The sequence below is a fragment of the Trichomonas vaginalis genome, chromosome IV (assembly GCF_026262505.1).
Source record: "Trichomonas vaginalis G3 chromosome IV, whole genome shotgun sequence".
Taxonomy (NCBI): Eukaryota; Parabasalia; order Trichomonadida; family Trichomonadidae; genus Trichomonas; species Trichomonas vaginalis.
The window spans coordinates 21,524,192-21,537,839 of record NC_067206.1 but is presented as its reverse complement, the minus strand read 5'-3'; the positions used below and the strand labels follow the sequence as shown (position 1 = coordinate 21,537,839).

Below are 13,648 nucleotides of genomic sequence, written 5' to 3'. Positions count from 1 at the left end.
AAAGACATGCAGAACGAACAGTTAAACGAATTTACTCCAGCAGAGCATATTCATCAGATTCGCTCATATTTCGATATCATAGACAATGCAGTTCAAATTGGTGACACTAATAGAAAATATTCTGACGCAAAGATTCCATCACAACCTGGAACTGCTAAAGATAACACATGGGTAACATTCAATCTCTCACCTCCTGGTGAAAATATGTTGGACCTTTACAATACATTCATTACGTATAAAATGGAAGGTCAATTTATTGTAGATAAAGAAATTGGTTCAGGTTCCAATAAAACAAACCCACCAGGATTTTGGATTGGTTTCGATGACGCTTTCTATGCAGTTGCTGGATATCAAATCCTTGCAAATGGTCGTATCGTATATTCTCAAGACAACGCAAGAGAAGAAGCATATATAACTTCAAACTCACAAACTACCGAACAAATAAAGAAAGTAGATGTTTTCTCAAAGACTCGACATGAAGATGTATGGAGTCATTCGGGAACATGCAGAACAGGACAAATTGTTAGTGGTCCAATTACAGCAGGAAAATCATTTGATTTTAAGCTTCGTTTAAGAATTCCTGTTAGAAAGTTTTTACCATTAGAAGCTATAAGATTTATTCCTGCATTTGCTGGTAACATTCAGCTTAAAGTAAAGTTCAGTAGCGACGCATTACAATGCACATCTATATCTGTAAATGATATCATTGCTTTCAATCCAACTCTTAAAGTTGCATTTGCTTCAGATTCAAATCCACCGACAAATAAATTTGTTCCATGGAATGAACCATTCACTATGATAACGAAGGCAATAGAAGCTAGTGAACAGTTACTATTACAACTGTAACCCAGCAACTATTTCGAACAAAGATGGATTTTAATGAATGTTTCATTCATCCAAAGTCATTCTCTTTAGACCCTAACATTTATACAGAACTTGTAGAACATTATACAAACGAGGCTTTATGTTTTTCCTGTTAAAGTTATGGATTGGATTCCTATGGACGGTTCATTCTCAAAGAATACAGATAGTTCAAGTGCAACATTTACAGCAGCTTATACGCCTATTAATGTTAAAAGTATTTGGGCACTATTTAGAAAGAAAGACAACTATTATGTTAATTTTGAGAACCCTAAGTTTAAATATCTTCAGCTTTCCATGGGAGCTTATGGAAATATGCCTGCAGAACCTGAAAAATCATATGGACCTGTATTTTATGAAATGGTTGCGAACGCTTGCAATACAAACAATGATATGATTGGATTTAATGAAGATGTTATGAGGTCATTGGTGGATGATGGTAGTGTGGAACATAAATGGGATAGCTATGACAACACACATTTCTTATGTGGTTTTCCAACAGAAGTGGACTTTTGCTTCCAGCAAGGTCAAACATCTACTGCTCCAATAACATACAAATTGTCTGTTAAAGGACCTATTGAACTAGCAACTGAAAATTACCAAAGCCACTTATTGGATTTATGAGGATTGTTGCTTTGCAATACAAGTAAGACAGTCAGGCATACCAATAATAAGACTTGACGACTATAACTTAGCAACTGACGACAGTGAGGAATAAAGGATGAACGTTTATTTTTAAAGCTTATAAATGAGTTCTTCATCAAGCTCTCGTGAACCTTCACCGTCTATGAAACAAACTTTACCAAACGATTATGGAGCACCTATTGAATATTTCTTACGAGCTGCACAATGGCAAAGAGCAGTCTCACCAAGGTTAGGTGTTCCACCAGCTCCTGTCAAAAATAGCATTTGGTCAAGTCCTTATATAAAATATGGTCTCCCACTAGGTTTGCTAGCTACAGCAGGAGCAGTAATGATGTTGAAAAGAAATAAAGCAAATGTTGTAAATAATACTGAAGTAGCTGAAGTTAAACAAACTCCGACACCATCGCCAAAACCAACGCCTTCACAAACAACACCTTCAATGACTCCTGAACCTATGGAATTACAAACTCCTGTTCAAAAGTCAACTCCAAAACCGACTCCAACATTTAAACCAGAACCTACACCACAAATAAATCGTAAAACTCCTGCGTTTCCTTACTGAAAAAAATAACGTATATTTTTATTTAATATTAAAATTTTTATTTTATTGAAATGACGACTAAAGTCACTGAAGCAATGAAACAAAAGTTTTTGGTAGAATACATTAAATCAGGAACTATTCCAGAAGGTTTTTACGTTCATACTATGAAGGATGGTAGAGTTCAGTTTAGAAAGATAAAGCAACCATTAGATAAAGAAGGAATTTGAGAAAGATTAAACTTCATGAGGACAACATTGCTGAACTTAAGAAGAAGTTAGAAGAGTTGGAGAAAGCAGACGACAGTGAGGAATAAAGCAATGAATTCAACAGGGTAGAAATGAGGTTAAAATCGGGTTAGATATACCCATCCCCTAAATTTATTTTTGTGCTATGTTTTCATACGCGTGAGGGTGGTGATATCATTTATTTTTAAGTTTTTTTTTTTAAATTATTTTTATTTTATTTTATGTAAATGACAGAACAAAAGCAACTCATACAAATCAAAATATAACAAACATACATTTAAACATTTATTCTTCCTTCCTGAGCATAACATGTTCTTTCAAATACATCCGAGACCAGTTGACTATACACTGACTGTTTATAAAGATTGTCATGGTAGTTTTATAAAAACTTATGATGACGAAGGTAAGTTATGTAAATTGTACGTTAAGAAGTTAGAGAAAGTTTATGGCTTCAAGTATGACTACAATAGGGTTAACACTGATGATGAAGATATTGAGGAAAATTTATGAGAACATTAGTGAAGTTGTTAGTGAGAACGATAGTGAGGTGAAATTGTTGGCGGCTTTGTAAATATTTAAGGTTAAGTTAGTTTTTGTGTTCATGTTGTAAAATATACGTTAACAGTTTTGTAAAGTGTCAAATTCACAAGTATTGGGTAAGGTTGAACGCAGTGCCACCATACCCAAGACTTGTATACTAACTTTCATTTCATTGAAGGTGATACTGATTCATCTTATTGGGCAATCGCTGGCGACTCAAATCTTCCTAACACTCAAGCATTTCAGGCGATTGTAACCGATAAACAATTTTATGATAAAAACATTTTCAAATTCGCACCTTTTGATTTCTTCTGTTTTGATGAGAAATTTAAACCTAAATTAAAGAATAAAACTGAAGAAAAAGCACATGAGAAGAAGTTATTGGGTTTAGCAATTGAGAAACAAGGTGATAACATGGTTGCTTTATGCCCTAAGTGTTATACATCATTAAACGGTTCAATTGATGGAAGTGATTTTAAAAAGATTGCACAAAAAATGAAAGGTGTTAGTTTACGACAAAATAAACAATTAACACTAAAAATTATTTGGATATAATAAATGATAAAGTGATATTTGATGGTCAGAATATTAATTTACAACTTAAAAACGGGTCAATGACTCGCTTAACAATCGGTAAGACTGCATTAACAGGAGCACACACTAAGGCTGTATGTTGTGAAAATGGATGTTGTATGCCATTTATTTAATATAATTTAAAATTTTATTTTTAATAAAATGCCACAGAAGAGACAAAAGGAACCGTTAATAATGGTTTTGATACTATGATTCAAAGAGGCGGGCACCCTTAAAACACTTATTTTATTTTTATATAAATGAATAGCGCAGATTTAAAAATTTAATTTATGATTTAGTACTTAATCAAAATTTTCTTACTTATTATGAATTAAAATCATATCTCCAAAAATATAATAAAAATATAACGGGTGATGATGTGGATTATTATTATCCGTATTATAAAAATGAAATTTTGAAATATCATGATAAAATAATTTCTAAAATTAAAGACAAAATTAAAAATAATGAATATACAAAGGAAAAAACTAAATCACAACTTAAACAATTGAAAGATTTCAAAAATAAAGTATTAACAGAAGAAGATATTGATGAATTATATAAATTATATAATCATGAGCCGCAAAAAACAAAGGAACAAAACACCCAGGTCCTTCAGACCATAAATGAAGCACAAGCTTTAATTTATGATTCATTAGTTAAACCATATTCAGCCCGACTTTTAAATGAAGATCAACTTTTGGAATTCATCCTTCAACATAAACTCGAAGCGGGAAAGTATATCAAACCTTTATATACAGCATATTTAAAACAAATGAATAGAATACATCCAGAATTAATGAAGGGGGGAATGAAATCCAAAATCAAAGCAGATAAAATTAAACCACTTGCAACACCAAAACCTCCAACGACAGTACCTCCTCCTTCAGTTAATCCTTCATCATTCACTTTATTATATCCATTTCAAACATTAAAGAAGCAAAAAGATTTTAAAAAGGATTTCAAGATATTAAATAAACCAATTGACCCGAAAATTCAACCGTTAAAGGAAAAATTTAGTCGCCCTTCATTTGCTCCATATCCATATTCATACGAAATCGATCATCTGGAATATTCAAAAGGAAACGTTACTTATTTATTTGCCATTAACATTAACACTAGATATTTATATTGCATTCCAGTGAAAGGGAAAACAGAACAGGAAACAAGAAGAGCTATACAATACTTACTAGATCATGAAAGAGTAGATACTATCAGGGGTGATGGTGATAAAGGATTTCAGGCAGCTATGGCTCATTATTTTCCACAAATTAATTTTTTCTTTTCATCCTCTCCATATACGTTTCATAATAAAATAGTTGATGCGGTAATGAGAACTCTTAGAGATGCGTTAGGGGTTAACGGTCAGATATACTGGGATGGAAATCATGACTCCATCATACAACAGTTAGTATATTATTACAATAATACATGGCATAGAACTATAAACATGAAACCAGTGGAAATGAAAAATGATATTTCAAAAGAATGGGAATATATTAGAAAGCAAATGGAAAGGTTGAATGATGTTAAACGTGAACAAATTAATTCGGGGCTCATGAATTTTAAACAAGGGGATAAAGTTTTGATTCATCTCGATTATGGAAAAACTGATAAATCAATGACAAAAAGAAGACGAAGATTTGACACAATAGCTGAATTTGTTAGATATATTAACGGCAATGCATTAGTTGAAGTTGACAATAAATTAATAGAAATTCCGATTTATTTTATTACTCCATTATATTTAAATAATATTTAATTTTTTTTATTTCGTAAGAAATGAGTGACAACAAAGCAGCCAAGAGTCCCGATTCAATTAAGATTCAGAGTCCAGACAATGAATATAAAAAGAAACTAAACAGAATTAAATCAAAAATATGCTATTACAAAAAGAAGCAGCAATGCGGTGGGGCTGAAAACGATAAAGAGAGGAAAGAAATAATCGAAAAATTAGAAACTTACCGTTCAATCCTTAAACTGAGTGAAGCAAAAATAAAAGAATTTAATAGAATAAATAAATTGATTGGAAGAGATGAATTTAATAAAGATGAATTTTTAAACTCTATTCAAATTTAATTTTTATTCCTCTTCCCGAACCCTTCTGGGTTCTTCTTTCCATCATTACTGCATAACCGCATCTTCTCGGTTTTCGTGGTTTGTTGTTTTTAATTCGTTCTTGCATCATTTTTATCATTTCCTCCCTTGTTATGATTCGTGGTAAATTTTGAGCTTGTGGGGTATCCATTTATATAAAAATAAAATTTTGTTATCAGTTATTTTATCGTTAATGGTTTCAGATTATTCAATAATTAATTATTTTTGAAGAACTGAAGGTGTCACTACGTCACCATGTGTCACTCGGTTAATTAACTTCTCTGAAAAAATGAGACAACATGACATTTTGACAACACAGCAGGATTAAGGAGGAAGGCACTTATGAAGCATTTTTGAATAACTGAAGGTGTCACTACGTCACCATGTGTCACTCGGTTAATTAACTTCTCTGAAAAAATGAGACAACATGACATTTTGACAACACAGCAGGATTAATGCAAAAATAAATTCAAATCATACTTTATAAAGCTTCATTTACAAGTATTTCATCGTCAGTAAATGAATCCTCATTATCGTTTGGTTCAACCTGTTTATATAATCCTTTCATTTCTTCTTTCAAAACATAACACCATGTTTGTTTACCATCTATTCTTCTCTGTTTCTTATCACATTTATCTTTAATGCTCATTTGAAAGTTTTTGTCTTTCATGTCTGATGGTTTGCAGAATAGAGCATTTTCACACGTCATACCTGCACTCAATTCATCATAATGTGTATTTATCCATACATCTAAAGGATTTGTTGATAATTCAATTAAATCTTGTTTGGCTTCAGTCGTCGGTATGATTCGTACGTTAAATGATGAAAGGTCATATTGCATAAAATACGTCAGTAAATTATCATAAAATTCCTTTGTGCATGAATTCATCAAATTCTTGAAGTAATCAAATTGACCCTTGAATTTACCATTAACTCTTAAAACTACGTATCTTCTGTCTCCAACTTCAATTTTGACAGGGTAAACGTTATTAGTTACGAAAATGAAGTTTGCAACGTTCTGAGCAGTTCTTCTGGGTTGATTCTTTTCATTAATTCTTATCTCATTATCCGTTATAATTGATTTCAAAGCGTTGAAGTTTGCGAGTCTGTCTTCACCTACATTCTTGAGTTCATTAAGTACAAGAAACATTTTATTCTCAACTACTGAGTTGAAATTACCCGTTAGCTCACCTATTTCGGTAATGTTTTTACATGAATAACCAGCGAGAAGTTCAGAAATAATGTCTGTAAATCTGTTTTTACCTGTTCCCTGAAGTCCTTTCAAAATAATTGCTGTTTCATTCTTGATTCCAGGATGTTGAATCATTGATGCAATCCAGCCGAGTAGATATTTATACACTTCATCGTTATTATCACAAATGGCTTCTTTAATGAAATTCATAAACATCTCAATTTTTGAGTAATCTGGTTTTTCGAGAACGTTGTATTTATAACCCTGAAACGTTGAGAAAACATCTGGAGAATCAGATTTAAAGCAAACACCCTTAACGGTTAATGAAGACAATTGATTTAATAGTACATCCCATGCTGTTATTGTTTTACTTTCTTCTTTAAATAATTTAATCATTTTGAGTGACTCTTTCATGTTTGATTGAAGAACGAATGATATTTGATTCATTTTGTCGTGTATGTTGTAATCTTTTTGAATGAAGTATTTGTTTCCATAATCTACAAAACGGATTACACGTGATAAATCCTCAATTACTTCAGAACTGTTTTTATACTGATGATTTTCAGCCTTGCGTCTAATATCTGTTATCAAAAACGAGTCATCAAGTTTTATATCAAATGTTATTTTTGGCTTACGTAATAAAGGTAAAACATATTCATCATAATATTCCTTTTGATAAAGTTTTAGAATCTTCACTAAAACAAATGGAGAAGTCATTAAATGTGCATATCTACTACGTGCTTTTTCAAAATTACTTTTTGCATTTTCAGTTAAGCTGCAGAAGTTATAAACGTTATCGTATGCTTCATTAATTAAATGATTAGGTAACGAATTAATTGCTTGAAACAGTGTGAATAATGTAACTTCTTTTTCTAAATTCATGTTTCCACCGTCATTATGTACTTCAAAATCACTGATGCCATCAACTATGCTCTGGGCAAGTTTATCGTCAATGTTTACATCTTTGTTTTCATTCATTATACTCTTTATTTCTTCATTCTTCTGTTCAACTCTTACCTTAATATTCAAATCATTTAATATATCATTCACTGTTCTAGTTAATGTTGAATCGTAACTTCCACGAATGAATGAGTATGTATTGATTGGTTCTGATGCATTCTTGCGAACTCTTGAATCAGCCATAACTACTAAAGAACGCTTTGAATCATCCATAGAAGTCATGATATCGATATCATAATCATTGCAGGAATAGCATTTAATCATTCTGTTCGAAACTGCATAGAAGAAATTAGTGTTGCAATAAATGTAAAGACCTCCTGAAGCGGTTTTAACGATAACATCTTTATCCGAAAGTTTTGATAAAATATCTTTTCTAACTGTTTCTTTAAGTTCATCATTGTACGATTTATTGATATCAACATCTATAATCGTTAAATTTGAAATTTTATTTGCTAATAAAGCTGTACCAGTTTTCCTTCCTCTTCCTCCATCGTGTTTGAGGTAGTTATGTAAATCAATCTTGTTTTCACCAATTCTTTCGTTGAGGGTTTTAGTTTCTGCCACAACTAATTCCTCAGCTAATGAATCAATAAATTTTTCATCAGAAACGATATAGTTGCTGTTGTTGTTTGTTGCTGTCATTTATATAGGAATAAAAAAATAAAAATAATTTTAAAACTAACTTTATTTTTGGACTGCATCAAATTTCCAGTGATGTTGTCGAAATGTCATGTTGTCTCATTTTTTCAGAGAAGTTAATTAACCGAGTGACACATGGTGACGTAGTGACACCCTCAGTTCTTCAAAAATAATTAATTATTGAATAACCTGAAACCATTAACGTAAACATTAACGTAAACATTTATTTCCAGGACTGTTGTCGAAATGTCATGTTGTCTCATTTTTTCAGAGAAGTTAATTAACCGAGTGATACATGGTGACGTAGTGACACCCTCAGTTCTTCAAAAATAATTAATTATTGAATAACCTGAAACCATTAACGTAAACATTAACGTTTACATTTATTTCTGCAGTTCATCCATTACTTCATTACCTAATTAATTACAGACATAAAATATATTTAGTTCATTCGGTAAGCCTTGACCCAAAGGTCTGGGCTCAAGCGCGTTCAATGAATGCGGTACCATGCGAATATAGTCACAAATGGTGGCATATAATCTGCACCCGAGCCTGTTGGATTTGTTGTGAAAGTGTGTGAATGATTTCCTCCTGGTTCAGTTGGTCGAAAAGTCTTTTTTGCTGCATTGTTATAAGATGGAGATAAAACGTCATTGCCAGCTTCATACTCTGAGTTGTATAATGGGTGGTCTCTTAATGAGTGGCTATGGTCGCCAGAAAAGTTTGTCGTTCCTGTATGAGTGTGCGGTGGAAGGTTTGCTTCTTTAATTTTCTTCGAACCTCCTGTTTGCTTTGAATATCTAGCACAGTATAAGAATTTATCTACAATCTGCTTCCACGTACCAAAACCTAAAACTGTTGCTGGATTTGTTGAATTCATTGACGTATAAATAGAACCAACAGGATATAATGTTTGAAGTATTTCATTTTTCATGCTTGTAATCACATCATTTACTTCCGACTTCTTTGCATAATTTTCATCAACATAAGTTTTATCTGCTTTAAGGTCTAAACATCCTGAAACCCATCCTGTATCAGCTTTATCTTTAAAAGTCTCCGATGTCCATTCATGATACCATTCAACCTTTTCTTTAATTTCATTATCTTTTTCATCAACATAAGTTTTATCTGCTTTAAGGTCTAAACATCCTGAAACCCATCCTGTATCAGCTTTATCTTTAAAAGTCTCCGATGTCCATTCATGATACCATTCAACCTTTTCTTTAATTTCATTATCTTTTTCATCAACATAAGTTTTATCTGCCTTCTTATTTAACTCACTATCCACATATTCCTTATCCACCTTCTTCATTATGTCATTTAGGAAACCTTCTATGAATTCCTCATTTAAATTAAATCTTCCAATCTTCAAAACTTTAGGAAATGCATTTAATGCGTAATATCTCTGTTCTTCTGGTGGAATTGATGTTATATCATCCGTTATTCCTTTAATTTTTGAATTCATAAATAAAATTTCTTTTATATTTGATATCACTGCACCACCTTTGCAAACGAATTCGAAATGGTCATTTTTCAATACTATCTCCAAATCTCCATATTTCAACCTTTGCGTTTGTTCTGCCGTCTTTGAATTATATGCATATATGGCGTATGTAATGGTCTGAAGGACCTGGGTGCTTTGCACCTTAAGTTGCTGTTGTTTAATCATTTATTATGATTTAAAAATAAATATTTAATACGTTATCTCATCAGCTATTTTCTCTATTTGAAATTGCCATAATATTTCATTCATAAATTCTAAATCACAATCAAATAGGTCAGTTATTCTTATGGCATTCCAAACGGGAACCGCGGTTGGTTACCATGGATTTCCGTCACCGGTCACATTTTAAAGATTTTTTAAGCCTTATAAAAATATGCTTTGTAAATCATTTTTTGTAAATCGGCAAAAATTTGGTAATTTTCTTCAACTAATAAATCTGCGAATAGCATTTATAATACAAGAACAATCTTTTAAAATGCGTTTGATTCATTTTTGTATAATTTCATATAGGCACATATATTCTTCCGGGACTTTCTGTGATTTTACCGTAAAATCATTAGTTTACACCGATTTTTCCGTATTTTGAATAGTTTACTGCACTTTTTCCGTAAAATTGAGTTACGGGAATCCGCAAAATTTCCGGACCCCATTTTTCATAGAATATAATAATAATATTTGATAAAAAGATATATTATTTATATTTTTGATTTTTGAATTACGGAAAAAGTGAATTGATAACTTGATTTTTTTATATGGTTAATTTTTCAAATGATATTATGAAGATCTAAAATATTAAAAGTAAAAAATTGAATTACGGAAAAAGTGAGGTCAAAAGTGAAATAAATTTGCAGAACAATTTTCATTGAAATAAGCTTTATTTTTCATTATTAATAACAATGCAAAAAAATATTTATCACGGGTTCAAAATTTAAAATTAAATATTTTAATAATTTACATCTTATTCTTTATTTTATATTTAACCCGTGAAAATATCATTTAAAAATTGAATATATTCAAAAAGCTTTATTTTTATTATGACTGCATGGGATCCTCATGTATATGATGAGTGGATTCCATTTAAGAAGACGAAATATCCACCAACTCCTGAAACATTGGAAACAAAGTGTGGAAAAAAATGTTTCACTACGATCGGCTATTATGAGAATGAGCCTAATCAATCAGACAAAGGAAGGCTCTTTACATACTGTGCCGAATGTAGTGAAACATTAGTTCAAGGGCAGTTCGTGCGATGCATTAAAAAAAGCAGGAAAAATGATTTTAAAGATCATAAGTGCAAATTTTTACTCACAATGCCCAACTACGTTCCTGCTGAGCACCAAGTTGAGAATACTCAGCAAGCAGTTGGCTCTGGTAATGATCCTTCGTTAGAAGAGATCATTGCCAGGCTTATTGCGAGCCTAGATATAAGCCTTTATGCCACAATGAATCCAGCATTTAAAAGCTTCCTAGAGAGCTTCGCCAAATGGCTTAAAAATAAAGTCAATCGCGAACAGGGCATCAACTTTACAATCCCAGACATTGAGTTCACACGGCGCGGTGTCAGAGAGGCATTGATTACTTTAGGCAAAACAGACTCCTCTCGGGGCCTAAAGTTCTGCGAGGAATTCCGCATCTTCTCAATTTCCCTGGACTGCGGAACACACGGCAGCCGTCATGGTCTATTCTCTTGTGTGTGCAATCCAGGCAAAACAGATCGCCACCAATTCTTCGACACAACAATTTCGACTAATTGGACATACGAGGACTACCATACGTGGTTTGATTCTCTTAAGGTTAATAAAAACCACGTAGCTGGAGTAGTCGGAGATGGTTTGCCAGCCCAGGTTAAAGGACTCTGCCACTGGAGGCCAGAAGGAGCCCTTTTCCCTGGCTTACAAACCGTGTACATTCGTTGCCTTAACCACGTCTTGAACAATGCTATTGTCCACGCACGTAAGCAATGTCCATTGTTGAATGAACTGATGAATAGAGTTCACCAGATTATCATTATCTTTAAGAATCACGATATGAGAGCGAGATACAAGATCAGGGTTCCATCAAGAAACAATAAGAATTACCGAAAAAGTGACAAAACATCAAAAACAGGGAGGGAGTCTCAATTTTTATTACTTATATTATTTTACAATATTTATATAAATACTCTTTATAATATATTTTACTATAAAATTATACCTCAAATTCAAATATTTAAAATATTATTTACATAATTATCTCAAAATTATATTTTTATATATTATTTTTCATATGTATAAATCATATAATCTATATCTATGCAAATCTCATCTAAAATTTTTTGAAACAAACCGCTACCATTTTATAATGGTCCATCTTAAATTCATCATAAATTCTGGTACATGTTAGTACCAGAGTCTTCAAATCTCAAACACTCTGGTACCAACATGTACCAGACGCGAGTTTCCAATGCCCTCGTACGATTTTCTATTAAGATCTTCTTGAATGAGAAGGTCTTCATAGAAACTCGTACGAAGGCTTCTCTTTTAAATACTCTGGTACCTGCTGGTATCGGAGTCGACTTTACAGCCCTTTCCCCAATTTTGAAGCTGGGGAAAGTTTTCAAGCAATGAAAGGGAAGCTCTCGCTATGAGGTGAAAATCTAGAATTTTTACCTCATAGCGAGTAATCCTTTGTTAATTTCTTGAAAACTTTCTTCAAATTATCAAAATTTCGAGGAAATTTTCCTTGCTTCAAAGTAGAGATGGAGCCCTTTGAGCCACTACATATAGGTCAGTGACTCAAAATACTCCATCTCTACTAGAAATCGCCAAAATTTGGGTCGCAATCTTTGAAATGCGACGCAAGTTTTGGCAATTTCGCGAGGGACTTGCTCCATTTGGTGCATAGATTCACACTTTATGGACCAGATGGAACAATTCTTTCGCAAACAGTGGGAAACTTTGTCTGAATAGTTTAACATTCAGACAAAGTTTCCCGCTATCAGGGAGGGAATTAGAGGGTGGGAGATATATAGATAGACTATAAATCTCTCACCCTTTAATTCCCTCAAGAAAGTTCAAAAACTTGGGTGCAATCAGTTCTGATTGCACCCAAGTTTTTGAATTTTGTATAAGGAATTGTTGGCTATGATGTACTGATCATGAATCAGTACATCATAGCCAACAATTCTACCTTTTAACCAAAGATAATTGATTCGTATGTAAAATATTAAGCTAAAATTTCTCTTTCTTTTAGTACACATTCTTCCATTTCGTGTACATGTATCATATATTAAGTACTAGTTATCTATTCTATATCCTTTATCCCAATTTAGATACTCAAAGATAATTCTTTTTCAGAAGAAAAAAAATATTTTCTATTAAACCGTTATTTTTTCAATGTGAGTTTTCAATTTTATTTTTCCTTTTTGCTGCTCAATGCAACATCCTCCACCCGATCCTCCATGCGAGGTTGATCAAGCCATAGGATATTTAGAATATTCTCGTTTTGTTATAGCTGCAGAGCTGCATGGTAACATAAGATTTGTCAAAGACCCACAAAAACTATCAATTGGAACAGGAGTATTAATCTACCACCGATGCGAATACGAAGGCTGCCCAGCAGGCTTTAAATTTATTAAAAATTTCGACAATTACATTTTTAAATCTGCAAACTTAACTCATATTCACTCAGGACCACCACCACAACATAAAAATACACCTACAAGTGGTACTTACCGTGCTTGGATTAAAAAATTTCTCATGAATCACGGAAGTCCACTTAATGCAACACAAGAAGTCAACAAAACGCTTGAAATACCTAAAGATCATACTTGTATTCACATGACTATGAAACAAACTGCAATCAATCAATTG

General features: G+C 32.4%; 7 protein-coding genes across 7 annotated transcripts, besides 5 other annotated features; 5 read left to right on the top strand and 2 right to left on the bottom strand.

Moving 5' to 3' along the window:
• Positions 1-2,995: part of a mobile genetic element that runs on past the window's edge.
• Positions 7-634, top strand: TVAGG3_0141650 (uncharacterized protein; the record flags this gene model as incomplete). The annotated part of the gene is made up of 1 exon (XM_051224286.1): positions 7-634. A coding segment is annotated over one exon (628 nt), but the record flags the coding sequence as incomplete, so codon positions are not given.
• TVAGG3_0141640 (repellent protein 1 family) lies at positions 1,610-2,068 on the top strand (the record flags this gene model as incomplete). Its single annotated transcript, XM_001580372.2, has 1 exon — positions 1,610-2,068. The coding sequence occupies one exon, from the start codon at positions 1,610-1,612 to the stop codon at positions 2,066-2,068; it is 459 nt and encodes a 152-aa protein (XP_001580422.2).
• Positions 2,349-2,995: a terminal%2Cinverted (terminal inverted repeat of Maverick-1C transposon ID:TVAGG3_0141630).
• A 1,434-nt stretch (positions 2,996-4,429) lies between these two features.
• Positions 4,430-9,560: a mobile genetic element.
• On the top strand, positions 4,736-5,167 carry TVAGG3_0141620 (uncharacterized protein; the record flags this gene model as incomplete). Its single annotated transcript, XM_051224285.1, has 1 exon — positions 4,736-5,167. One exon carries the CDS (start codon positions 4,736-4,738, stop codon positions 5,165-5,167), a length of 432 nt encoding a protein of 143 aa, XP_051109271.1.
• TVAGG3_0141610 (uncharacterized protein) lies at positions 5,188-5,484 on the top strand (the record flags this gene model as incomplete). The annotated part of the gene is made up of 1 exon (XM_051224284.1): positions 5,188-5,484. One exon carries the CDS (start codon positions 5,188-5,190, stop codon positions 5,482-5,484), a length of 297 nt encoding a protein of 98 aa, XP_051109270.1.
• Positions 5,984-6,652, bottom strand: TVAGG3_0141600 (uncharacterized protein; the record flags this gene model as incomplete). Its single annotated transcript, XM_051224283.1, has 1 exon — positions 5,984-6,652. The coding sequence occupies one exon, from the start codon at positions 6,650-6,652 to the stop codon at positions 5,984-5,986; it is 669 nt and encodes a 222-aa protein (XP_051109269.1).
• TVAGG3_0141590 (Prim-pol domain family) lies at positions 6,863-8,296 on the bottom strand (the record flags this gene model as incomplete). Its single annotated transcript, XM_051224282.1, has 1 exon — positions 6,863-8,296. A coding segment is annotated over one exon (1,434 nt), but the record flags the coding sequence as incomplete, so codon positions are not given.
• Positions 9,561-10,831: 1,271 nt separating the features above from the next.
• Positions 10,832-11,047, top strand: TVAGG3_0141570 (uncharacterized protein; the record flags this gene model as incomplete). The annotated part of the gene is made up of 1 exon (XM_051224281.1): positions 10,832-11,047. A coding segment is annotated over one exon (216 nt), but the record flags the coding sequence as incomplete, so codon positions are not given.
• An 811-nt stretch (positions 11,048-11,858) lies between these two features.
• Positions 11,859-11,886: a terminal%2Cinverted (terminal inverted repeat of MuDR-2/MuDR-2B_TvMULE3 transposon ID:TVAGG3_0141560).
• Positions 11,859-13,648: part of a mobile genetic element that runs on past the window's edge.